The 27190-nt window shown below is 48.1% G+C and overlaps 1 protein-coding gene and 1 long non-coding RNA gene across 2 annotated transcripts in view; one reads left to right on the top strand and one right to left on the bottom strand.

The window, feature by feature from the left end:
• GUCY2C (guanylate cyclase 2C) overlaps nt 1-27190 on the bottom strand; it is a 1090166-nt gene that overhangs the window by 243827 nt on the left and 819149 nt on the right. The window contains exon 23 of the mRNA XM_073586670.1: nt 23990-24164. Within this exon, the coding sequence (XP_073442771.1) occupies nt 23990-24164 (175 nt within the window). The remainder of the gene's footprint in view (nt 1-23989; nt 24165-27190) is intronic.
• Nucleotides 1-27190, top strand: part of LOC141098705 (uncharacterized) — a 241171-nt gene that overhangs the window by 62105 nt on the left and 151876 nt on the right. The window contains exon 2 of the long non-coding RNA XR_012234320.1: nt 21832-21921. This is a non-coding gene — a long non-coding RNA (uncharacterized lncRNA). The remainder of the gene's footprint in view (nt 1-21831; nt 21922-27190) is intronic.

Genomic DNA, 27190 nt, shown 5'->3' with positions numbered 1-27190 from the left:
CCATCACATTTTTAAGCTTCACGGCCTACCCAGTCGTATTGTGTCGGATCGTGGAGTTCAGTTTACGTCTAAGTTTTGGAGAGCGCTATGCCGGCTTCTGGATATTTCCCTGGACTTCTCTTCAGCCTACCATCCACAGACCAATGGGCAAGTAGAGCGAACTAACCAGACGCTGATCGCATTCCTTTGTCACTTTTCCAACGTTCACCAAGATGACTGGGTGGACCTACTTCCCTGGGCAGAGTTCGCTTACAACAATCATGCCGGCGAGGCCACTACTAAGTCTCCGTTCTTTGTGGTATTTGGCAAACATCCCAGCATGCCCCTTCCTGTAATCCCGGTTTCCGAGGTACCCGCAGCCAACGTCTTGTCCCAAGAATTTTCGGAGGTCTGGTCCGAGACCAACTCTGCCCTGAGAAGGGCCAGTGAACGGATGAAGAGACACGCAGACAAGAAGAGGTTAGATCCTCCACCATTTTGCATCGGAGATAAAGTCTGGCTCTCTTCCAGGTATATCCGGCTGAAATTACCTTCTTACAAGCTGGGTCCCCGGTACATTGGCCCTTTGAGATTCTGAAACGTGTCAACGAAGTCGCCTGCAAGCTGAGGTTGCCTGCTTCGCTCCGTATCCCGAACATCTTCCACGTCTCTCTCCTGAAACCCGTGGTGCTGAATCAGTTTCAACCCTCACCTTGTCCTGTTCCCCGGCCGGTGGGTTCTGACAACACCTTCGAGGTAAGGGACATCCTCGCCATGAAGAGGGTTAGAGGTAGAACCTTTTTTCTTATTGACTGGAGAGGTTTTGGTCCTGAGGAGAGATCCTGTTAACCACGGGAAAACATTAACGCTCCCCACATTCTTAGGAGATTTTTTGCCAATCGCAGTAAGGAGCGGCTTAAGGGGGGGTACTGTTACGGCCACCACCGCCGCGCGCCCTGCTCCGGTCTCCACCGCGCACTCTGCCGCTTGCCTCCATACTGACCTGTCGGCACCGCAGCGTTCCTCCTCCCAGCGTCGGCGGCAGCGTCCTCCTCTGGCCGGTCCATGGCCTGTGACGTCACTGCGACTCCTGCGCATGCGTCCTAGGCCGCGGCTGGCTCTCACTGGCTGACTCACTATTCCGGCGGTGCCCTGACCGGCTAGCACCGCCGGACCAATGGGAGCGGGTCCCTGCCTATATCAGGCCGCCCTCCCTTAGTGGAGGCGCCTGATCGTTAATGTTCCATTAGCACTCTGGGCCCCCTTGCGTTAACCTCTCTGCCTTGTGCTCCCTGCAGCCTCCATTCCTGTTGTCCGTGCTCCAGCCTCCGTTCCTGTTGTCCGTGCTCCAGCCTCTGTTTCTGTTGTCCGTGCTCCAGTCTCCGTTCCTGTTGTCCGTGCTCCAGCCTCCGTACCTGTTGTCCGTGCTCCAGCCTCCGTACCTGTTGTCCGTGCTCCAGCCTCCGTACCTGTTGTCCGTGCTCCAGCCTCCGTACCTGTTGTCCGTGCTCCAGCCTCCGTTCCTGTTGTCCGTGCTCCAGTCTCCATTCCTGTTGTCCGTGCTCCAGCCTCCGCTCCTGCTGTCCGTGCTCCAGCCCTCCTCCTGTTGTCCATGCTCCAGCCTTCCTCCTGTGGTCCGTACTCCAGTCTCAGTCCCGCTGCCCGTGGTTCGTTCCTGCCGTCCTACTCCAGTTCACCTACCCGGGCCTAGCTCCTCAGCACGCTCCGAGCCGCCCCTCTTGGTTCCGGCTGCTGTGGCATTCGAATCCCCGGACCTGCTCCTAACGGTCCCTGTATAGGGGTCGGTTCCACCTGGTTGCTCGTCCGGGGCCCCTCGGTGCCGCGGTCCAGAGGGTCCACTCCGGGACTTCCGCCTTGCCTAGCACGAAGCTAACAAATAGTTTACAATTATTCTTAAAATTCAAAAATTTAGACCGATCCCCAGAAAACACATCAGGAGTAGGAATTTTTGGTTCAACAGCAGATGATTGAGCGAGATAGGCAGAAATTCCCTACACTTCAGCAGCGAGCTCCTCAACATGATCAGACAATTGCTTAATCTCCATTAAAGAAATAAATCCTCCTACAGCCCCAGAGAAAAAGAGGAAAAAATATATTTAAAAAAATTCTTACCTTTTTTTTTTTTTTACAATTCTCTCCTGCTTTTGAGTAGAATCTGCGGTTTGGGCTGGTGATTCTGTAATGATTGGGTCACCGAGGAGGAAAGCAAGACCAAGCCACAGAAAACCAGAGAAGTTGGTAACTAAGCAGAGTGCAGACCCCTGATCCTATCCACACAACTAGCAGTAGCCGTGGAGCATACCTACGATGATCCTAGACACCTCAAAACAGTCGGAGAACTAAGTAAGCCTAAAGCAAGAAAGGGGAAATCTAAACTGCCCCAGAGCAGACCCTAAAGGAATTGATAGCCCCCAAACATATATTGTCGGTGAGACAAGATGAAAACACAAACGCAGGTAGGAAAATAGACTGAGCAAATGATGGGGCCCACACTATCTAGACAGGACAAGAAAGGAAAAACTCTGTCTGTAATCACGCAAAAAACCCTGCAAAAAATGCCCAACACGTCTGATAGAAATACACTGAAGTCACTAGACTTCGCCCACTATATCAGCACTCTGGTATATTCTGAAAGCAGAGCAAAAAGAGGCCAATCTAATAAGGGATAAAAACAAACTGGCACAAGCTGTAACATAAGGATGGAAATTCAGCACAGCCCCATCCGGAGCAGGCTGAACACACAAAACTGAAATAAACAAAACCTGAACAAATGTGAATAGCAAAATAACACTTAGCTGAGCATGCAGGGACTGAGCTGGAAACTAAGACCTCAGGAGGCAGGAAAAAATCATCAGCAGGGATAGAGGGAGTCGGCTGTCTTAAATCCAGTCAGAAACTCCAGATCTCCAGTCATCCTCCTCATTATCAGGTGGCAGGCCTCTGTTAATTAGATCAGCTCCATTACCTCCAGTAACCACCAGAGGGAGCCCGGAAACAGAACTCGCGACCCCTCTGTTAATATAACCAGCTCCACTACCTTCACTAGTAACCAGAGGTCGGCCAGAAAGCGAATTCACAGCACCTGCCAATCGGAAGATAACAGTGTCCTCCTTTCATTATCTACCATCTGTTGGTTGGCTGATAATAATGACCATATGTCGACATAAACATTGTTCCATATTTTCTGTCTGGTCTCTTGATCTATGTGTGCACCTAGCGGGCTCATTCCACATAAAAACATGTCTGTGTGTAAGCTCGCTGACTGAGGTGTCATCTTGTTGTCGGTTGAACCGCATGGGCGAATCAACTGTTGAACTAGCGCCTTAATATCTGAGGCTAGTTCATTCTCCCCTGTGTTATGCACCACATTCTGTATGGTGTGGTTTTCGTTGGCTTCAAAACACTCACCACTGTTTGACGCAGGAGGGGTGACTCCAGGTGATGGCAGAACTCCAGCTCCCGCTTGGGCGATGGTTTGGTGATTGCACTGGCCAGAGGCCCAGGGAGATGGGGATGGGTCTCCCTGGCCGGCAGCCTCTGATGGAGCATGTGACTGCTGGCATCTGTCGTGTGCCTGAGCTTGAGTGACTCCAAATGATGGAGGAACTCTGTTGCTTCTGTTGCCCGCTTGGGCGATGGTCTGGTGCTTGACTTTGCCGGAGGCACTGGGAGATGGGGATGGGTCTCCCCGACTGACAGCCAAAGATGGAGCACGTGACTGCTGGCATCTGTCATGTTCCCAAGCCTGACTATAGGGACTCTCAGATGCGCCAGACCATTCCGATGTGGTTGAGGAATGCCATCTAGAGGACCGATATCTTTGGCGGCTTCTATGTGAGCTGTGTCTCCGGTGGTAATGGGAGGAGTGTCTGTTAGAGAGACAGCAGGAATGATGGTGGGAATCATTTGAAGAAGATGGGGAGGACCTGCGGCATCCTAGCCTGCGTCCGCTGCAGCTAAGGGGTGTGTTAGGGGCGGGTGATTATATTTGTAATGAGGGGTTCATTGAGTGGGTTATAGGCTATAATGCTGTTTGTTAATGTTGTACTGTTTAACATGGAAGGCGGTAATTACCATATTGGGCTGCAATATTATGGGTCGTGTATGGAATGGGGGGTAGTGTATATCCTTTATTAGCTGCTGCTTGTGAAGTTATTGGGGGTGCATCGATGGTGATTGTTGCAATTACTGTTTGTGTACTGCTGCAGGCTTGTTGTAGCAGGAGGGCGCGCTCATCGGTCAGGTTGGACCGATCAGTATGCTCTGCAGCTGCATTGAGGGACCTTTTCCCAGCCTCGCTGTCCTCCTGTGCAGGCAGAAATGCTGCGCGTGCAGGCAGAAATGCTGCGCCTGCAGGAGGAACTGTGATGGTTGGGCATGAGCTGACCCGGAAGCGACTTGGAGTGGACTGGAAGTGATGCAGGGATGTGGCTGAAGCCCGGCTGTGATGCGCCGGAAGATGGACAGTGACAGCAGAGGCGTGGCCTGGCACGTCCCAGCCTGCACCCAGGAAGTGCGTGGAGGCGGAGCCATGAATGCAGCAGCTGCACGGCCCGCATGGCGTCCTGTGAAGGATGCCTCATCGACGACCCGTAGCCGCTCTGAAGGGCGGGAGCACCGAGTGGACTGCCTGTCTCCCTGCACCAGAGGATCAGCAGCCAGAGCACCGGCCAAAGATGGGAGGTCGGCGGGCGGCCCAAACGAGGAACACAGCCCTTCTATACAAGAGACAGACTGAGGTGGGCCAGCACATGGGACCACAATGGGGGAGGAGGTGTAGGGACATGAGGGACCCAATTGGAGGTAAGGCCATTTCAGGGGAGGCCATCCGGGCAGCATGGCAGAGGGAGAAGTCGGGAGGGGCGGGAGTGGATGGTGTCCCAGGGGAGGAAGGCGACAACAAAGGCACGGACGGGGTCAGGAGAGCACAGGGAGGTGAGCCCAAGGCCAGTAATAAGGGCTTGAAGCCAGTGCTCACCTTGATGTGCTGCTCTCTGCAGCAGGGCCTCCATCAGGGAATCAGACATAGCTTCAGGGGGTTCCACAGTCTTCAGGAGAACAAAAGCTTCCAGGGGTCAGCCAGGGGAAAGAGAAAGTCACTGACCCATGGCACCTGAATTTAACCTATGTAGCTGTGGCTGAATGCCCCTTCCCCTTTGATCCCATTGGTCAGTTGGACATCCCAATTAGCACTTCACCTGGTGGAGTGGTGGCAGGGGGGGAGGATTGGGCACTGAACCATATTTTTCTCTAACTTTAGTCATATTGGCTCCCCAGTCAGAGACATGTTCATAATTTAGTACCGTGCCTGCCATTATGAGCTGAAACTCAAGAGAACATGGATCACACAGCAAAACAATGAGCCAGAGCACTCAAGTTGTCCTAAAAAAAGTTAAAGAAAAATAAAGCAAAAGTTTTAAAATGGACAAAAGCAAAAACTACATTGATAATAGTGTCATTTCCGATGTTGAGAGTGCATCAGGACCTTTGGTGACATCACAGTCATATCCATGTTTGTCTAGGTCTTGAGGGGCTCTGTGCATGGGACGACAAAGATTACAGTACATGTATTGATGTTATGATACCGTGACACTTTGCATTATGGCATCGTGCCATTTCAATGAGCACACACAGAACCCTTTCCATTCTAGTTAAACCTGGAAAACTGGGCCTAGTGTGAGAAGTGCGGGGATTTCAGCATTGTCAATATGAAGATGTAGTGAAGACCAGACAGGTGAAATTTGGAAAGGAAGGGCTGTAGAGTTTAGCGATAAAGTGAGTATAAAGATTTTTTTGTTTGTTTTTTTTAACATTTGGATGCCTTTTCATGGTTCAATTTATGACTTTTGCTTAATCCAGTTTACGTATTTTTCTGAATCTACGCGAAAGCAAATTAGAAAAAATCTGCATTTTGGTTGTAGTGGATTTTTTTTTAAATTTGAGTAGAATTTAATTCCCCTCAAATGTATTCACTCATCTATAGTGTTTTGGTATGTGCTCTGTATATACATGAGCGTATATACACGGTGCATACAAATGTGTATATGCTCTCTTTATACATGTGTGTGTTTGATGTACACTTGTGTATGTGTTCTGTGTGTACGTACAGTGGTGTGAAAAATGTTTGCCTTCATCCTGATTTCCTATTCTTTTGCATGTTAGTCACATTTAAATGTTTCAGATAACCAAACAAATGTAAGTATTAGATAAAGATAATGCAAGTAAACACAAAATTCATTAAATGAAGGTCTTTATTATTAAGGGAAAAATAAATCCAAACCTACAGGGCCCTGTGTGAAAAAGTGATTTCCCCCTAAACTTAATATCTGTTTGGGCCATCCTTAGCAGCAACAACTGCAATCAAGCATTTGAGATAACTGGCAGTGAGTCTTTTACAATGCTTTAGAGGAATTTTGGCCCAGTCACCTTTGCAGAGTTGTAATTCAGCCAGTAGAGGATTTCTGAGAATGAACCAATATTTTAAGGTCATGCCACAGCATCTCAATTGGATTAAGGTCAGGACTTTGTCTAGGCTACTCCAAAGTCTCAATTTTAATTTTCTTAAGCCATTCAGAGGTGAACTTGCTGGTGTGTTTTGGATCATTGTCCTGCCTGAATAAAACAAGTATGCTTCAGATTGAGGTTACGAACAGATGGCTGGACATTCTTTTTCAGGATTTTTTGGTAGACACCAGAATTCATGGTTCCATTTACCACAGCAAGTCTTCTAATAATAATTTATAATAATAATTTTTATTTATATAGCGCCAACATATTCCGCAGCACTTTACAATTAAAGTGCCCTGCTTCTAGGCCCTGAAGCAGCAAAACAACCCCAAACCACCACACTACCACCACCATATTTTACTGTTGGTATGATGTTTCTTTTCTGAAATACTGTTACTCCTATGCCAGATGTAATGGGACATACACCTTCCAAAAAGTTCAACTTTTGTCTTGTCAGTCCACAGAGTATTGTCTCAAAAGTCTTGGGAATCATCAAGATGTTTTCTGGCAAAACTGACATGAGCCTTTATGTTCCTATTGCTCAGCAGTGGTTTTTGTTTTGGAACTTTGCCATGCAGGCTATTTTTGCCCAGTCTCTTTCTTACGGTGAAGTCATGAACACTGACCTTAAGTGAGTTCTTTGGTTTTGTTGTGGGGTCTTTTGTGATCCTTTGAATAGTCTTTGCCATGCTTTTGGTGTAATTGTGGTCGGCCGTTCACTCCTGTGAAGGTTGACCACTGTTTCATGTTTTCATCATTTGTGGATAATGGGTCTCACTGTGGTTTGCTGGAGTCCCAAAGCTTTAAAAATGACTTTATAACCTTTTCCAGACTGATAGATTTTGTTATCTTTGTTTAAAATTTAAATTTGTTTAGGGATCTGAAATATTTAAGTGTGACAAATATGCAAAAGAATAGGAAATCAGGAAGGGAGTAAACACTTTTTCATGCCACTGTATCTATGTGTGCATATGCTCTGTGCAGACATGTATTTGTCACATGCAGTGTGTGTATAACATGTATAACATATGTGTGCATAACATGTGTCACGGCTGCGGCGGTAGCCGCTGCCGATACTCACCCGTCCTTGCCTCGCCGCACTATGGCTGCCTCCTCCTCGCTCCCATCCCCCCAGGGTCTGCGGGCCACGTGCGCTCGCTCTAGGGCACGGGCACGCGCTCTGCAGGTTCCTTAACCCTGCAGCGCCCGCCCAGAGCTCTGGCCACCAATCAGACCACTGCACATGCTATATCAGGCGTCTCCAAGATGGAGGAGACGCCTGATTATCGTGTGCTTTTCCTGCGGTATTCTGGCCAAGTTGTAGGGGCTCTCCCTGCCACTCTACCTCTGTCCTGTACTCCGTACCTCAGCCCTGTACTCTGTGCCACAGGCCCTGTACTCCATACCTCAGTCCAGTACTCTGTACCTCAGTCCTGTACTCTGTACCTCTGTCCTGTACTCCGTACCTCAGTCCAGTACTCTGTACCTCAGTCCTGTACTCTGTACCTCTGTCCTGTACTCCGTACCTCAGTCCAGTACTCCGTACCTCAGTCCTGTACTCTGTACCTCTGTCCTGTACTCCGTGCCTCAGTATTCCGTACCTCAGTCCTGTACTCCGTACCTCAGTCCTGTACTCTGTACCTCTGTCCTGTACTCCGTGCCTCAGTATTCCGTACCTCAGTCCTGTACTCCGTACCTCAGTCCTGTACTGCGTACCTCAGTCCTGTACTGCGTACCTCCATCCTGTATTCTGTACCTCTGTCCTGTACTCCATGCCTCGGTCCGGGACTCCATTCTCTGTCCGGTACCCTGCTTTCAGTCCAAAACTCCGCCAGCTCCTCTCTTGTCCCTTGAGCCGCCCCTCTTGGTTCTAGCAGTCGCGGTATCTGTCTTCCGAGGGTCTGCCCCTAATGGTCCCTGTATAGGGGTCGGCACCACCTGGCGCACTCGCCCCCGGGAGCTCCAGTGCCACGATCCAGAGGGTCCACTCTCGGACAATACCTTCCCGGTTGTCACAACATGGCATTTTTTTCACATGCGGTGTGTGCATGTAGCATCCACATTCAGGGCCACCATCAGGGCATTACTGCCCTGACTGGCGTATGAGGCCCAATGAACATAGGGGGCCCCCATCGGACCCTCTTTCATCTGCTCACCAGGTCCTAGCGGCAGGCATCTGCCGATGTAGTAACTGAAACTGTGTCCTACACGCAGGTTCAGTTAAATTCTATTGCCTTGCGGGTCAGCTGACGTCAGGGCAGGATGGGAAACACAAGGGGGCAGGATGTGAGACACATGGGGCAGAATGGAGACACGGGGAGAATGGAGACACGTGGGAGAATAGACACAGGGGGCAGGATGGAAGACACAGGGGGCAGGATGGGAGACATGGGGCAGAATGGAGACACGGGGGAGAATGGAGACATGTGGAAAAATGGACACAGGTAGCAGGATGGAGACACAGGGGCATGATGGAGACAAGGGGGCAGGATTGAGACAAATGAGGCAGGATTATGGGGCAGGATGGAGACAGATGGGGAAGGAATATGGGGCAGGATGGAGACAGATGGGGCAGGATCATGGTGCAGTATGGAGAAACATGGTGCAGGATCAGGGGCAGGATCTTGGGACAGATGGGTCACGATCATGGAACAGATGGGGCAGGATCATGGGACAGATGGAGCAGGATCATGGGACAGATGGGGCAGTATGGGGAGATCATATGGGGGCTAGTGTTGAGCATTCCGATACCGCAAATATCGGGTATCGGCCGATATTCACGGTATCGGAATTCCGATACTGAGTTCTGATACTTTTTGCATATCGAATACCGGAATCGGAAGTTCCCATAATGCTATGAGCCAGTTGGATTTGATTCAGCCAATGAGGAATCCTCAGAAGTGTGGGCACATCCTGTTAAGCATGTAGGCATGTTAACTAATGGCATGGCTGTGATTGGCTGCTGAAATGATGTCATGATGCACTATAAAAGCCAACGCCGCCACCATTTAGGGTTCACTCTGCTGTGAATTCAGTTAGGGACAGGCTGCTGTTCAAGACTCTGAGGGACAGTTAGAGATAGCGATTTGCTAAATAATATTGTGCTTTACCCAGGCTACATTATCAATCACTAGTTTTCTTTTGCCTTGCAGCGCTGTTCACAGCTGTCTGCAAGGTCTGTGTGAGTGCAGCTCACGCTGTAGTGTGTCCTGCAGCCACCTCTGGTTGTAGGCTGCTCAGCGTGCGTCACTGCCTCATACATATTTTTGTTTTATTGCTGCTCATTTTTCATTAATTCTCCGATTAGTGTGCATCCATCCGTATCCATCTACATTGGTTGCAAACACTATAGGAGTAGACAGCGGAGCGAGCCTTTCTGCAGCCTTTCAGTGCTAGTGCCCAGTTCTCTGCACTGTTCACGGCTGTCTGTGAGGTCTCTGTGTGTGAGTGCAGCTCACGTTGTAGTGTGTTCTGCAGCCACCTCTGGTTGTAGTCCGCTCAGCGTGCGTCACTGCTTCATACATAGTCCTTTTTTTGTTTTATTGCAGCTCATTTTTCCTGATTTTTTTTCTCCTATTAGTGTGCTTCCATCCGTATCCATCTACATTGGTTGGTTGCAAACACTATATAGGAGTAGATAGAGGAGCCTTTTTGCTGGCTTGTGCCCTGCAGCCGCAGCCAGATTAGTATTAGCCTATTTTTTGGAGCCTCATCAATTGCATTGTAGGTTACCTTCCTGCATTGTAATAGCTCCAAAAAGTTTGTGATACTATCGCTTTCACATCTTTGGTCACATCCTTTTTGTTTTTTTAAAAAAAAACACGTAAATAAAGTTCACCAAACACTCCACTTGACAGATGTGTAGGCCACATTAGCTCATATTAAAGTGTGGTCCACACACTTTATAAAATTACCTGTTAGCAGCTGTTCAGGAATAAGCACACTAAACCCCCCTTTGTACTTTTCTGCCTATCTTTATCAGTCTACCAAGATGAAGAAGGCAGGGAGTAAGGCACGTGGTCGTGGGCGTGGAGTTTCTGCAGGGAGAGGATGTGGGGATTCTGTGCCTGCTGTGGGTACCAGTGACTCAGCATCCCCCAGTTTTACCAGGAAACAGTCCTTTATGCGCAGCTTTGTAGGACCTCGCCGTACCCCACTGCTGCGGGACGAACAAATTGAAGCCGTTGTCGGATGGATGGCAGCTAACGTATCAACTTCAATTACTTCCACATCCTCTCAGGGCCAGAGCACTGAAGAGCAACCATGTGTCTCTTCACCACCTGCCAAATTGCCCAGGCAGTCAGAGAGCCCTGGAGAGGAGCCATCTCTACTTCTGTTCTCTGAATCTGTTGGCTTGGAAAGAGGGGGCCAGCCTAGCAGCATTCTAGAATGTGAAGAGGAGGGAGTATGCAGTGATGTGCATCTGCTTTGTCCCTCTGAATCTGAAGAGGCAGGTGGGCCAGTGCCTATGGTGAGCACACCTCAGTACGCATCAGATGATGAGACTCAGGTGCCACTTTCTGGTGCGTATGGTGCTGGCGAGATTACCCAGGAGAAGCAGGTGTTTGAAGAGGGGAGTGTAGATGATGAGGTCCTTGACCCATCATGGCGTGAGGAACGGGAAGGTGGTGGGAGCAGCTCTGAGGAAGAGATTCCCCGAACTGCCAAAACAGGAGGGAGGGGGGGCAGACTTGGCTGCCTGTAGCCTCCACTTCAGCACCCGTTAGGAGCATTCCTCTTCCAAAACCCAAAATGGGTGCTCACAAGACTTGTAGTGCGTGGTCCTTTTTTGACACAGGTGCAGATGACACTTGCTTTGTCAAATGCAAGCTGTGTAATCATAAAGTCAAAAGAGGGAAAAGTGTCAGCAAACTGAATACCACAAATATGTGGAAACATGTGCGGACCAAGCATGTGGTGGAGTTACAAAGACACACTGAAGGCGTAGGCCAACCTACAGCACCACCTACCACCTCTTCAGCTCGTGTTGTAGCCTCTTCCTCCAGCTCACACACAGCTGTTTCGGCTTTCTCACAGGATCGCCATGGAAGAACCTCTGGCACTGTTGTCCAGAGACCCAGTGACATTCCACCCACAGCACCACGTTCCCTGGCCACTTTACAGCCATCCGTAACACAGGCATGGGAGAAAAGGCGGCCATACTCGGCAAACCATCCCCGAGCACAGGCTCTGAATGCTGGCATTGCAAAACTACTGGCCCTTGAAATGCTCTCATTCAGGCTGGTGGAGACTGACACCTTCCGGAACTTCATGGCATTGGCAGTCCCACAATACACCGTGCCCAGCCGCTTTTATTTCAGCAGGCAAGCTGTCCCTGCCCTGCAAAAAGATGTGGAGGGAAAAATTAAACATGCGCTACTAAACGCCGTCAGTAGCGAGGTCCACCTGACCACCGATGCGTGGACCAGTAACCATGGACCGGGACGATACCTTTCCCTCACTGCCCATTGGGTCAATGTTGTGGAGCCGGGTACAGATTTTGAGAGTGGCGCTGTACGTGTTCTGCCAACTCCAAGGATGGCAGGAATCCAGTCTGTACACATTGACTCCTCCTCCTACTCCAGTTCCTCAGTATCAGCGCTGCAGGAGCCTGTTACGACCGATATGAGTACAGCCGTGTCCAAACTTCAACAGGTCATACTGAAATTAATTTCTTTGGGGAATCGAAGCCACACAGCGCAGGAGCTCTGGAATGCCATCAAGCAGGAGAGCGACGTGTGGTTTGTGCTAGCGAATCTCCAGCCAGGCTTGGTAGTGTGTGACAATGGCCAAAATCTGGTGTTAGCTCTGGGCCTAGGCAACCTCACTCACATCCCATGTCTGGCACATGTGCTTAACTTGGTCGTGCAGAGCTTTCTGAGGGACTATCCGGATCTTGATGCACTGCTGCACAAGGTCCCCATAGAGTGCGTTCACTTGCGGCGTTCCAGCATGGCAAGATCGTGCATTGCAGCTCTGCAGCGCCGATTCCGCCTTCCCGAACATCGCATCATATGTGATCTACCCACCAGGTGGAATTCAACGTTACATATGTTGGAGCGGTTGTGTGAGCAGCAGGCAGCAGTAATGGAGTACCAGCTGCATCAGGCGCAAAAAAGTCGCACTGTGCGCCGGTCACACTTCAGCATTACTGAGTGGGCCTCTATGAAGGACATCTGCCACGTTTTGCATGCCTTCGATGATTCCACGCGGATGGCGAGTGCAGATGATGCACTAGTCAGCATGACTGTCCCCCTTATCTGCCTGCTTCAAAAAACACTGCAAGCACTAAGGGAGGAGGTTTTGGAAGAGGTGGAGGATGAGGAGTCACAAATGCCATCTGCTTCTGGACAGTCTGTGCAACGTGGTTCCTCACAAAGGCCTAGGCAGGGGACACTTTGTGAGGAGGATGAGGAGGAGTCAATGGAGGAGGAAGACATCTCTCCAGAGGAGGGAGGTACACAATGCTCTAGTAGTCAGTATGTACAGCGAGGGTGGGTTGATGCAAAGCAGGCAGAGATGACGCCTCAACCATGGGACAGCGTTTCTTGGGCAGTTGGGAGTCTGCAGCACATGGTTGATTTTATGCTGCAGTGCCTGAGAAACGACCGCAGCATCGCCCACATTCTCAACACGGCTGATTATTGGGTGTGCACCCTCCTAGATCCTCGCTACCGGGACAACTTACAAAGCCTCATAACACCGTTGAATTGGGAGCGTAAAATGAGGGAGTACCAAGACACACTGGTGCATTCCATCATGTTCTCCATTCCATCCGAGAGCAGTGCTGCTAGTGCTTTACAAAGCAGCTCTGTGCGTGGAGGCAGTGGAGGAAGCTCTGCACAAAGAGGGAGCAGAGGCAGCGCCTCAGCACAAGACAAGACCAGTATGGCCCAAATGTGGCAAAGTTTTGTGTGCCCGCCACAAATGTCTAAACCATCACAGATGGCTCCAGTCAACAGGAGGCAACGTTTCCATCAGATGGTGACAGGCTACATGTCTTGCCCTGTCAGTGTACTCCCAGACGGCTCTTCCCCCATCAAGTTTTTGGTCTCTAAGCTGGATACATGCCAGAGCTTAGCCAGTATGCATTGGAGGTGCTGGCTTGCCCTGCTGCTATTGTATTATCGGAACGCATCTTTAGTGCCGCAGGTGGTGTACTAACAGACCGTCGCACGCGACTATCCTCCGAAAACGTTGACCGGCTTACTTTTCTGAAAATAAAAAAGGCCTGGATCTCGCCGGAATTTGCCTGTCCTCTTCCAGAATAAATAATTGGTTGGCAACAGTATCCAGGTCTCCTGTTATGTTCATGTTTCTACCACCTGAACTGTAATCCCTGGGCTCTAACACCGCCAGTTGTTGCTCAGAAGTGCCGTCTGCACAGAGAAAAACACATGCTCCAGTGTTAGTGGGGTTCAGTAACGCCAGCTGCTCCCCTGCTGTGTGTCCAGCAATGTCTCCTGCTCCCTCCACATTCAAACTACATCAGATATTAATCTTGCTCCAAGTAGGCCTTAGCCTACACCATGATTGATCCTGGGCTCCAACACTGCCAGTTGTTGCTCAGAAGTGCCGTCTGCACAGAAAAAAACACAAGCTCCTGTGATAGTGGGGTTCAGTAACACCAGCTGCTCCCCTGCTGTGTGTCCGGCAATGTCTCCTGCTCCCTCCACATTCACCCCGCATCAGATATTAAACTTGCTCCAATTAGGCCTCAGCCTACTCCTTGATTGACCCTGGGCTCCAACATTGCCAGTTGCTGCTCAGAAGTGCCGTCTGCACAGAGAAAAACACATGCTCCAGTGTTAGTGGGGTTCAGTAACGCCAGCTGCTCCCCTGCTGTGTGTCCGGCAAAGTCTCCTGCTGCCTCCACATTCAAACTACATCAGATATAAACAGTGGTGGGATTCAAATTTTTAATAACAGGTTCTGTGTTTGTTTGTAGGAAAACCACACCCATTTTAAGACACAACCATTTTAAGACACACCCATTTACACGCACCTTTTCCTCAAATATATACAAGTAGGGGCGCAGTCAAGGAGCTGTTCCCTATAGGCAGCACAGGTCCACAATAGGCAGCATTGTTCCCTATAGGCAGCACAGGTCCACAATAGACAGCACAGGTCCACAAAAGGCAGCATTGTTCTCCAATAGGCAGGCACAGGTCCCCAATAGGCAGCATTGATCCCCAATAGGCAGGCACAGGTCCCTAATAGGCAGCACAGGTCCCCAATAGGCAGGCACAGGTCCCTAATAGGCAGGCACAGGTCCCTAATAGGCAGGCACAGATCCCCAATAGGCTGGTACAGGTCCCTAGTAGGCAGCACAGGTCCCCAATAGGCAGGCACAGGTCCCTAATAGGCAGCATTGTTCCCCTATAGGCAGGCACAGGTCCCTAATAGGCAGCATTGTTCCCAAATAGGCAGCACAGGTCCCCAATAGGCAGGCACAGGTCCCCAATAGGCAGCATTTTCCCCTATAGGCAGCACGGATCCCCAAAAGGCAGCATTGTTCCCTAATAGGCAGCACAGGTCCCCAATAGGCAGCATTGGTCCCCAATAGGCAGCATAGGTCCCCAATAGGCAGCACAGGTCCCCAATACACAGCACAGGTCCCGAATACATAGCACAGGTCCCTAATAGGCAGCACAGGTCCCCAATAGGCAGCACAGGTCCCCAATAGGCAGCACAGGTCCCCAAAACGCAGCACAGGTCCCCAAAACACAGCACAGGTCCCTATAGGCAGCACAGGTCCCCAATAGGCAGCACAGGTCCCCAATAGGCAGCACAAGTCCCCAATAGGCAGCACAAGTCCCCAATAGGCAGCACAAGTCCCCAATAGGCAGCATTGTTCTCTATAGGCAGCACACGTCCCCAATAGGCAGCACAGGTCCCCAAAAAGCAGGCACAGGTCCCCAATAGGCAGCACAGTGCTGCACAGGTCCCCAATAAGCAGCACAGTGCTGCACAGGTCCCCAATAGGCAGGCACAGGTCCTCTGTCCCTTCTGTCCACCCCAGACTCCTCTGTCCCCTCTATCCACCCCAGACTCCTCTGTCCCCTCTGTCCACCCCAAACTCCTGTGTCCCTTCTGTACTCCTCTGTCCCCTTTGTACTCCTCTGTCCACCCCAGACTCCTGTGTCCTGTCTACCCCAAACTCCTGTGTCCCCTCTGTACTCCTCTGTCCACCCCAAACTCCTGTGTCTACCCCAGACTCCTCTGTTCTCCTCTGTCCACCCCAGACTTCTGTGTCCCTTCTGTACTCCTCTGTTCACCCCAGACTCCTGTGTCCCCTCTGTACTCTCTGTTCACCCCAGACTCCTCTGTCCCATCTAGTCCTCTCTGGACTCCTTTCTCTCCCTCAGACTCCTCAGTCCCCTCTGGATTCATCTGACCCCTCTAGTCCTCTGTCCCTTCTGTCCCCTCCGGACTTCTCTATCTCCCCCCAGCCTCCACTGTCCCCTCCAGACTCCTATCTCCCTCAGACTCCACTGTCCCCCCCAGACTCAGTGTGTTCCGTCACGTGTACCTGAGCGCCTGACCGCGCCCTCACAGCACCACACGCTCTCTGGGCACTTGCTGCAGGACAGGGGCGCATCTCCTTGGTGATATATGGTAGCTGTAGTTCCTGGTTCTTGCTTCCTGGGGCTGGGCTGGAGGTGAGCTCTGTGCTCCCTGTGGATGTGACGCGGCGATCCCCGCACTGTGCTGGCTGCAGCTCCGGCCCCTGTATAGTCCTCAGAACCGGATCGCGGCTCTAAATCTCCCCGGTTCGGGGAACCGGCTGCTTTTTTAACAACCGTTTTCACCGAACTGGGGAGAACCCGCTGAATCCCACCCCTGGATATAAAACTTGCTCCAATTAGGTATCAGCCTAAACCCTGATTGAACCTGGGCTCCAACACCGCCAGTTGCTGCTCAGACATGCCGTCTGCACAGAGAAAAACACATGCTCCAGTGTTAGTGGGGTTCAGTAACGCCAGCTGCTCCCCAGCTGTGTGTCCGGCAATTTCTCCTGCTCTGTCCACACTCACACAACTACAGATTTTAAACTTGCTCCAATTAGGCCTCTGTCTCCACTCTGTTTGTAGTATTTTCCCTGGGTTCCAGCACCGCCAGCTGTTTCCCGGCATTGTATTTGGCACAGGTACTCCCTCCTGCCCAGCCTGGTTCCAGCACGCCTTCTGTTTCCGGATAGTGTCAATGTCACTTTGCCACCAATAAGTTGTCCTGTCATGTTGCGGTCGGGTTAGCCGAGTCTATGGTGCCTGCAGTTTATGGGCTTCCTATGTGGGCTGCGGGATCTGGAAAACAAAGGCTGGTTCCATAGTGCCAATAGGACAAGCACCCCCTGTAGGACTGTGGGTTTCGATAACTGCGGCCGGCTCGCGGCCTTGCAACTTTTTTTTCATGGGTACTTTCTGCTACCCCTCCGGGTTCCAGTACCATCAGCTGGTTCTCGGCAGTGCCTTTGGCTTAGGTGCCTCCTTGGTATCCGAGTTCCAGCAACATCTGCTGGTCCTTGGTAGTGCTTTCTAGCACAGGTACCTCCCGCTTAGTAACGAGGTTCCAGCACCGTCAGCTGGTCTCGGTAGTGCCATTGGCTCCTGTTCCTTCTGCTGCCCCTCCAGGTTCCAGTACCGTCAGCTGGTTCTTGGCAGTGCCTTTGGCTTAGTTGCCTCCTTCTCGGTATCCGAGTTCCAGCAACGTCTGCTGGTCCTTGGTAGTGCTTTCTGGCACAGGTACCTCCTGCTTAGTAACCGGGTTCCAGTACCATCAGCTGGTCCTCGGTAGTGCCATTAGCTCTTGTTCCTTCTGTTGCCCCTCCGGGATCCAGCTCCGTCAGCTGGTCCTCGGTAGTTCCATTGGCTCTTCTAGCTTCTGCTACCCATCCGGGTTCCAGTACCGTCATCTGGTTCTCGGCAGTGCCTTTGGCTTAGGTGCCTCCTTCTTGTTATCCGAGTTCCAGCAACATCTGCTGGTCCTTGGTAGTGCTTTCTGGCACAGGTACCTCCTGCTTAGTAACTGTGTTCCAGTACCATCAGCTGGTCCTCGGTAGTGCCATTGGCTCTTGTAGCTTCTGCTACTCATCCGGGCTCCAGCACCGTCAGCTGGTTCTCGGCAGTGTCTTTGGCACGGGTACTCCCTCCTGCCCAGCCTGGTTCCAGCACGCCAGCTGTTTCCGGGTAGTGTCAACGTCACTTTGCCACCAATACGTTGTCCTGTCGTGTTGCGGTCGGGTTAGCCGACTCTATGGTGCCTGCAGTTTAGGTGATTCCTATGTGGGCTGCGAGTTCTGGCAATAAAGGCTGGTTCCGTAGTGCCAATAGGACAAGCACCCCCTGTAGGACTGTGGGTTTCGGTAACTGCGGCTGGCTCGCAGCCTTGCAACTTTGTTTTTCATGGGTACCTTCTGCTGCCCCTCTGGGTTCCAGCACCGTCAGCTGGTTCTCGGCAGTGCCTTTGGCTTAGGTGCCTCCATCTCAGTATCCGAGTTCCAGCAACGTCTGCTGGTCCTTGGTAGTGCTTTCTAGCACAGGTACCTCCTGCTTAGTAACCAGGTTCCAGTAACATCAGCTGGTCCTCGGTAGTGCCATTGGCTCTTGTTCCTTCTGCTACCCATCCGGGTTCCAGCACCGTCAGCTGGTCCTCGGTAGTTCAATTGCCTCTTGTTCCTTCTGCTGCCCCTCCGGGTTCCAGCACTGTCAGCTGGTTCTCGGCAGTGCCTTTGGCTTAGGTGTCTCCATCTCGGTATCCGAGTTCCAGCAACGTCTGCTGGTACTTGGTAGTGCTTTCTAGCACAGGTACCTCCTGCTTAGTATCCAAGTTCCAGCAACGTCTGCTGGTCCTTGGTAGTGCTTTCTGGCACAGGTATCTCCTGCTTAGTAACTGGGTTCCAGTACCATCAGCTGGTCCTCGGTAGTGCCATTGGCTCTTGTAGCTTCTGCTACTCATCCGGGCTCCAGCACCGTCAGCTGGTTCTCAGCAGTGTCTTTGGCAAGGGTACTCCCTCCTGCCCAGCCTGGTTCCAGCATGCCAGCTGTTTCCGGGTAGTGTCAACGTCACTTTGCCACCAATACGTTGTCCTGTCGTGTTGCGGTCGGGTTAGCCGAATCTATGGTGCCTGCAGTTTAGGTGCTTCCTGTTGTGAGTTCATTTTCCCCTTCACCGTTGATGTCTGATGATCTCCCTCTGCTGGTGAAGAGAGGTAGTGAAATTGATTGGGCTGGGAAGAACCTGTCATCTGAACAGGTGGAGCCTGATTGGACACCCGGAATCACTGAGTGGATATAAGGTAGCCGACGCCCTACAGGGGTGCTGGTGATCCTTTCTGCTCTGAGCTCTTGCAAACCAGTTCAGTACCTGTCTTCTGAAAGCTAAGTATTTGCTCTCTTATTTTTCCATGAGATATTGTCTGTTTACTTAGTGTTTGTGTTCTACCTGCCCTTGTTGGTACAGGCTGAGCTCCATTTTTGTCTCTGGTCAAGTTGATCTTTTGCTCAGTCTTCAGAATATACCTGAGTGCTGATATAGTGTTTTTGAAGTCTAGTGACTTCAGGGCCTTTTTTCTATCAGACGTGTTGGACATTATTTTGGCAGTATTTTTGCGGATTGCAGCCAGCATCTTTTCTGTCCTTTCCTATTTAGTTAGTTGGGCCCCATCGTTTGCTCAACCTGTCTTTCTGTCTGTGTTTTCATCTGCTTTTCACCGACAATACATGTTGGGGGCTGTCTATTGCTTTGGGGTCTGCTCTGGGGCAGTTTAGATTTCCCCTTTCTTTCTTTAGGCTTATTTAGTTCTCCGGCTGTGAACGAGGGGTCTAGGGCACCGTAGGAACCCCCCACGGCTACTGTTAGTTGTGTGAATAGGATCAGGGGTCTGCAATCCGATAGCTACCAACCTCTCCGGTTTTCTGGACTTAGCTTGTATTTTTGTTTTTTCCTCCTTCGGTGACTCATTCATAACATCTTCCTATGTGGGCTGCGGGTTCTGGCAATAAAGGCTGGCTCCGTAGTGCCAATAGGACAAGCACCCCCTGTAGGACTGTGGGTTTCGGTAACTGCGGCTGGCTCGCAGCCTTGCAACTTTGTTTTTCATGGGTACCTTCTGCTACCCCTCCGGGTTCCAGCACCGTCAGCTGGTTCTCGGCAGTGCCTTTGGCTTAGGTGCCTCCATCTCGGTATCCGAGTTCCAGCAACGTCTGCTGGTCCTTGGTAGTGATTTCTAGCACAGGTACCTCCTGCTTAGTAACTGGGTTCCAGTAACTTCAGCTGGTCCTCAGTAGTGCCATTGGCTCTTGTTTCTTCTGCTACCCATCCGGGTTCCAGCACCATCAGCTGGTCCTCGGTAGTTCAATTGCCTCTTGTTCCTTCTGCTGCCCCTCCGGGTTCCAGCATTGTCAGCTGGTTCTCGGCAGTGCCTTTGGCTTAGGAGCCTCCATCTCGGTATCCGAGTTCCAGCAACATCTTCTGGTCCTTGGTAGCGCTTTCTAGCACAGGTACCTCCTGCTTAGTAACCGGGTTCCAGTAACGTCAGCTGGTCCTCGGTAGTGCCATTGGCTCTTGTTCCTTCTGCTACCCATCCGGGTTCCAGCACCGTCAGCTGGTCCTCGGTAGTTCCATTGCCTCTTGTTCCATCTGCTGCCCCTCCGGGTTCCAGCAAGGTCAGCTGGTTCTCGGCAGTGCCTTTGGCTTCGTTGCCTCCATCTCGGTATCCGAGTTCCAGCAACATCTGCTGGTCCTTGGTAGTGCTTTCTAGCACAGGTACCTCCTGCTTAGTAACCAGGTTCCAGCACCGTCAGGTGGTCCTCGGTAGTGCCATTGGCTCTTGTTCCTTCTGCTACCCATCCGTGTTCCAGTACCGTCAGCTGGTTCTCGGCAGTTCCTCAGCCTTCTTGTACCTTCTGCTACATTTCCAAGTTCAAGCTTTTGGAAATGGTTTTTGGTTATCACTCTGGATCTCCATGACGACGACCCTGAAGTCAACGACCCTGAAGATCACCCCGAAGAAGACGACGACCACGAAAACGATGACCCTGAAGACGACGACCCGGAAGGCCACCCGGAAGAAGACCAAAAAGATGACCCTGAAGAAGACGACCAATAGAACAAAGAACATGAAGACAGCCAACAAGATAAAGAACAACAAGAGACAGAAGACCAAGAAGCAGAAGACCAAGAAGCAGAAGAACAAAAAGCAGAAGAACATTAAGCATAAGACTAAAAATCAGAGCAAAAGATATTATCTAAATTATAAGCAGAAGAAGACTAAGCAGTGTATGGGGGTGAGTCCATTCCTCCTCGTGGTGCCCTTGGAAAATGCCTGCTACTGCAGGCCAAACTGAACGCGGACAAATCCTGTTGTAAATCTTTTGTGACAGGCAGAACGGAAGGTGTAATCTTCAAACTTTTATAGATAACAACTACAGGAATGCCTGTCACAAATAAGAATATGATGAAGAAGAAGAATAGGAAGAAGATGAAGAAGTAGAATATGAAGAAGAATAATAGTCAAATAAGAAGAATATGAAGAATGTAAAAAAAAAGAATAATAGGAAGAAGGTGAAGAAGAAGAAGATGAATAAGGTGAAGAAGAAGTTGATGAAAAAGATGCTGCTGCTGCTGAGGATCATGAAGGAGAAAGTGTGGGAGAAATAAAAAAGAAGGTGAAGAGCATGGAAGTAGTGAAACATACATATCTGACAAAATATAAAAAGGTTAACATAGTCAATATCTTTGAAACTCCGAACGTCTTTAAAAAAAAAAATATTCCTGCTATTCCATTTGATTGGGCTAAACCTCTATGCCTTTAATGTCTCCTCCACTTCCCCCAATACATTCTACATTATTATTAGATGTTTTTCTTCATGTAGAATTAACCTACAAGGAAAGAAAGGTTTTTTTTTAATTCCGATATTTCTGTCCCATTGACTTGCATTGGTTTCCGGTATCGGAATCGGCGATATCCGATACTTTTTGGGTATCGGTCCGATCCAATCCGATCCAATATTTCACGATATCGGATGGTATCGCTCAACACTAATGGGGGCAGAATGGTTACTCATGAGGGCAGTATGGGAAAACATATGGCTGGAGCCAGGAATGAGACACACAGGACCAGGATGGGGGATATTACTACCATAGGGGCTAATTAAGGGATATTATTACTGCAGTGAAGAATTTATTTTATTTTTTTGAAGATACTGTTCTAAATGGGGGGGCGGTCCTGTTACTGTGCAGTGGTTGTAGTGTAGAAGTTGGCAAAAATTAAGTGGTGTGTTCTGCAAGCTGAACTCTAGATAACAGTGTTATTTCCTGCAGAGACAAGCTCTGGCTGGAAGACGTGATGGCGGCCTGTGCTGGATGAAGATGAAAAGCGAAGCTCAAGGACTTCACCTAGAGACGTCACTGGTGGGTCAGTGTGTTACCTGTACACTGACACTATAAACTATATACAGAGTTCCTGTGTATAATGGCACTGGTGATCACTGTATTACATGTACACTGACACTATATACAGAGCTCCTGTGTATAATGTCACCAGTGATCACTTTATTACCTGTACACAGACACTGCATACTAAGTACAGATCTCCTGTGTATAATGGCACTTATGGTGATAGTATTATCCTTTTTTTACTTATCAGTATTGTAGTATTCAGTCACCATGTGGTGGTAATATGTGGTCTGGTCATGATGTGGTGGTGCTTGTCCCTTTTATGTGCTATTATTCGGTCACTGTGGTGGTAATATGTGATCTGGACATGGTGTGGTGGTATTTTTCCCTTGAATGTGACATTATTCGGTCACTGTGGTGGTAATATGTGGTCTGGATATGGTGTGGCAGTATTTGTTCCTTGTATGTGGTATTATAGGTCATTATGTGGTGGTAATATTGTGTCTGGTAAAGGGTCAGTGGTATTTGTCCTTTTGGATGTGATGTTATTGGTCATTTTAAAAATTGAAAAATAAATAATATGCCTAAATTGTATTGCATATTTTAACAAATGTTTAATAGGTTAGAGTAGAGTAGGGCCCAGCCAAAAGAGTCAACCTTGTCATGGTGACAGAAAAAATCTTTTGGCCAAAGCTCTTCAGTGCCCAGTTTTCCAGCAGTCCGGTACCCCAGGCTGTTCTTCCCTTCTGCTGTCTTTCCAGGGCCACCCCCTCTCTGAACTCGCTCTCTCTTTCTTCTCTTTTCTGTCTATCTCCTCTGTCTCTTTCTGAGCTCTTCTCTCTGTCTCGTCCTGAGCTCTTCTCACTGTCCCTTCATGAGCTCTTCTCCCCCTAGGTCTGGGAAGCTCACGCTTTTTATCCCTTAAGCCGGGGAATCCCCCTTCTCTTGTTCCACTTGCTCCACCTACCATGACTTGGCTTTTCCTTTCCCTGCACTGTGTCTCCCCCTAGTGGCCACAGCCCTAACTGCAACTTTCCTACTTGACTTTTTGTACAGTTAGCAAACATATTTACATGACACATATTATACAGTAGTGTTCTTGACTATTTACATTTGTCCGAGTCCACGCTTTGGGTCCACCCTCCTACATACCCCCTTCCTATGACCATTGTTGTCCCCAATAATCCCGTACTTTTCCCTTTTTGGTGTATCCCTTTTTTTCCATTTTCCATTTGTCTAGTTTGACAGGTTGCTGAGCAGAGCCTGGAACAATTCAGGCCTATGCGACAATTCCCACACTTTCCTTTACTGGGGTGGGACAACCCGGACACACTTTGGGATCAACGGGAGGTCTCCCTCTCTTTTCCTTTTACACAACACCTCTGCTAGGGGTGGGGCAACAGTTAGCAAACATATTTACATGACACACTTATTATACAGTAGTGTTCTTACCTATTTACATTTGTCCGAGTCCACGCATATAGTTCCATAATTTTTCCCCTATGCTTGGTTTAAAAAAGTAACCATTACTGACTACCACATTTTTTGTTCTTGATTTCTTTTAGTGTTTCCTAAAGCCAGAAAGTTGCCATTTGAAATGACTTTAGTTTTGTGCCATGTCTGTGATCTGCTTTTTTTCTACAAAATTAAACAACTGAATGAACATCCTCCAAGGCCGGTGATTACATAATTTTTGCCAAGGGTTGTAACTCGAAGGAGCTGGAGCAGTTTTGCCTTGAGGAATGGGCAAAAATACCAGTGGCAAGATGTGGAAAGCTCATAGAGACTTATCCAAATTAAAAGTCAGCTGTAATTGCTACAAAAGGAGGATCTACACAGTACTGACTTTAGTGGGGTTAATAGTTATGCACACTAAACTTTTCAGTTATTTTGTCCTATTTGCTGTTTGTTTCACAATAAAAAAACAAACAAATGTTCACAGTTGTAGGCATGTTCTTTATATAAACTGATGCAAACCTTTAAAAAAACACACTGAAATTCCAGGCTGTGAGGAAGCAAAATACGAAAAATGGCAAGGGGGTGAATACTTTCCCAAGCTATTTTCAACATACGAATTGCATACCTGAGTGAATTCCAATCCGGATCCATACAGGCAATCCAGGCAAATGGTTCAATTCAAAAGAACCCATAAAACTAAGAATATCCAAAGCCATTCTACATATATCTATTGCATGTCGATTTCCATTTCGATTAGGAAGACCACTGACCACCATATAAGCATCTCCAATTGTTTCAACCTTAAGATGACATAAACATTTAGGTTATAGAATAATCTTTATTACCTTTTTAGGTTACATTCACACATGTTTTTCTCATCCGATTGCTAATGTGATGTTAAAATGGAGAGTACACAGACAAATTGAGATTAAATAAACTATTCACACATCCATTTTTTTTTTCTGTCCATTCCATTAAAATCAGTGCATGTCCTAGTTTCATTCATTTTCGCGGATCACATTCAACCATTAAAATCTATGGCGAATTTTAAAAAATGACTTAATAATGAAGTCCATCATTTTCTTAATTATCTTTAACTGACCCACTGCTAAGAGTCAACAGAAAAAGGCATGCTACCTCCTTCAGGTTGCAAAAATGTATGAGAAAAAAATGGATACAAAACGGGAACAAAATAGATGACACGTAGGAATAAAGCAGTCCACATTTGTTAAGAGTAAAAATGTAAATAGATGTTTACATGCAGTCTAAGGCTATGCTCATGTCATGCTTTTGCCCTGTTTTTCACAGAAAAAAAACATGCATAAAAACTGTGGCAAAAAAAAATATTTTAATCCCTTAGTGACAGAGCAAAATTTTTAAATTCTGACCAGTGTCCCTTTATGTGGCGATAACTCTGGAACACTTCTACAAATTCCAGTGATTTTGAGATAGTTTTTTCGTGACACATTATACTTTAAGATAATGGTAAATTTAGGTTGATATGTTTTGTGTTTATTTATAAAAAATATCAGAAATTTGCCAAAAATGTAAAAAAATAGCAATTTTCAAACTTTGAATGATTATCCCTTTAATCCATATAGTTATACCACACAAAAACTTTAATAAATAACATTTCCCACATGTCTGCCTTACATCAGCACCATTTGTAAAATGCTATTTTATTTTGTTAGCATTTTAGGAGGTTTAAAAATGTAGCTGCAGTTTTTCATTTTTTCATGGAAATTTACAAAATTGTTGTTTTTAGGGACCTATCCAGGTTTAAAGTGACTTTAGGGGTCCTATATATTGGGAAACCCAAAAAAGTGATACAATTTTAAAAGCAGCACCCCTCAATATATTGAAAACTGCTGTCAGGTAACTTAGAATCATAGAATCGTAGAGTTGGAAGGGACCTCCTGGGCCATCTGGTCCAACCCCCTGCTCAAAGCAGGATTCGCTAAATCATCCCAGTCAGATGTCTGTCCAGCCTCTGTTTGAAGACTTCCATTGAAGGAGAACTCACCACTTCTTGTGGCAGCCTGTTCCACTCATTGATCACTCTAACTGTCAAAAAGTTTTTTCTAATATCTAATCTGTGTCTCCTCCCATTCAGTTTCATCCCATTGCTTCTAGTCTTTCCTTGTGCAAATGAGAATAAAGTTGATCCTTCTACAATGTGACAGCCCTTTAGATATTTGTAGACAGCTATTAAGTCTCCTCTCAGTCTTCTCTTTTGCAAACTAAACATTCCCAAATCCTGCAACCTTTCCTCATAAGACAGGGTTTGCAGACTTATTAACCCTTCAGGTGCTGTTCAGGAATTAATACAAAGTGGCATGATAGGAATGAAAAAGTTTATTTATACCACCTAAATGTCACTGACTTCTGAACAGGCCACTAGAGCCGGCAGACTCTAAAGCCATTTTTTGCTCATGAATTGCCATGGCAAATATCAGGACCACACAATCAAGATCTCGGGGTGTCGATGAGGATAAAGATGGAGAAGTCACACTCTTTCAAACATTTATATGATATAGTCATTATTGACAGCAGCATCTAAGGGGTTAAAAATATATGGACAATGACAACACTGATCGTGGCTGATGCAGCAAGTTGTCAGCTATAGTGTACAGGCGACAGCTGCTGGTTTGTCACCTGTATGGAGAGGCTATTCTCTTATATCTCAGGTCAGTTAAAAGAAGTATTGGCGGTCATTAAACTCATTAAGACTCATTAAACATCCATGCAGATCGGTCCGAGATCAGACAGCTTTGTGTAGTTCAATGAGTCTGTCACGCTCGGATTGGGAGACCTGCTGTCAGTCCATGCTATGACCAATATGCATGGATATCTGAATGAACCATTATTGTCCCATCAAACTGAATGATATTCCTAAAATATAATGCATGTTGCTTATTTTTTTTCCTTGCAGATGTGAAGCAGTTTCAAATTTGCATCATGTTAATAATTTCGAACATCAGTTATTTTTCTTGTATGCAAAAAACAGACCGATTGTCATCAGTGTTTGGTCATTGTGTCAGTTTTCATCATCAATGCTTAATCAGTGATTTTCTCATATGCTAAAATGTAAATTAAAATGTTAAAAATGGACCACCTATGGATGGCCTATGGATGTCTTCTGATTGTTGTCAGTGATTTCATGGACCCATAGACTTGTATCGGTGATTTTGATCCCTTTCATGGATCAATAAATGGACATGTTTCAATCTTTTTTTGCAGACCTCTGTTCACAGAGACATGAACACAGAGCCATATGAACAGTAACAAAAACTTTAATCCAGGGGCAGATCTGTGTAGCTGCACAGGGACCCACAGCCATCTCCAAATGGGGTAGAATTGTGCATTATGATAAGCTATTAGACTGAAAAGGGCCTATACAGTTATGAGAAAAATAACAGAAGCGTCTATAAAACAATTGCGAAAAAGCTCAATCTTAATAATAGCTAGAGACGGGCGAACCCAAACCGTAAAGTTTGGCGTCAGTACCGAACACCTACTGTTTTTTTATGTTTTTTTACAGGAGATGAAAGCTTCAGTGGAACGAGCTTTAGTTGAGTATAAGGCTATGTGCACACTGGCGAAATTCTGCAACTCCCTGCTGCCGGAAAATCGCGGAAAATTCGCATGCGGAATTCCCACGAAAAACTAGCATTTTGCAAGCATAATTAGCTTTCAGAAAGTTAGTGTTTTCCAAGCGATCTGTAGCATCGCTTGGAAAACTGATTGACAGGTTGGTCACTCTTGACAAGCATAGTGCTTGACAAATGTGACCAACCTTTTACTATTGAGGCTGCCTATGCAGCAT

Source organism: Dendrobates tinctorius, unplaced genomic scaffold (genome assembly GCF_039654945.1).
Source record: "Dendrobates tinctorius isolate UK_male_01 unplaced genomic scaffold, ASM3965494v1 ptg000094l, whole genome shotgun sequence".
Classification (NCBI taxonomy): domain Eukaryota; kingdom Metazoa; phylum Chordata; class Amphibia; order Anura; family Dendrobatidae; genus Dendrobates; species Dendrobates tinctorius.
Note: the sequence above shows the minus strand (reverse complement) of the source record. Positions and strands in the feature narration are given on the sequence as shown.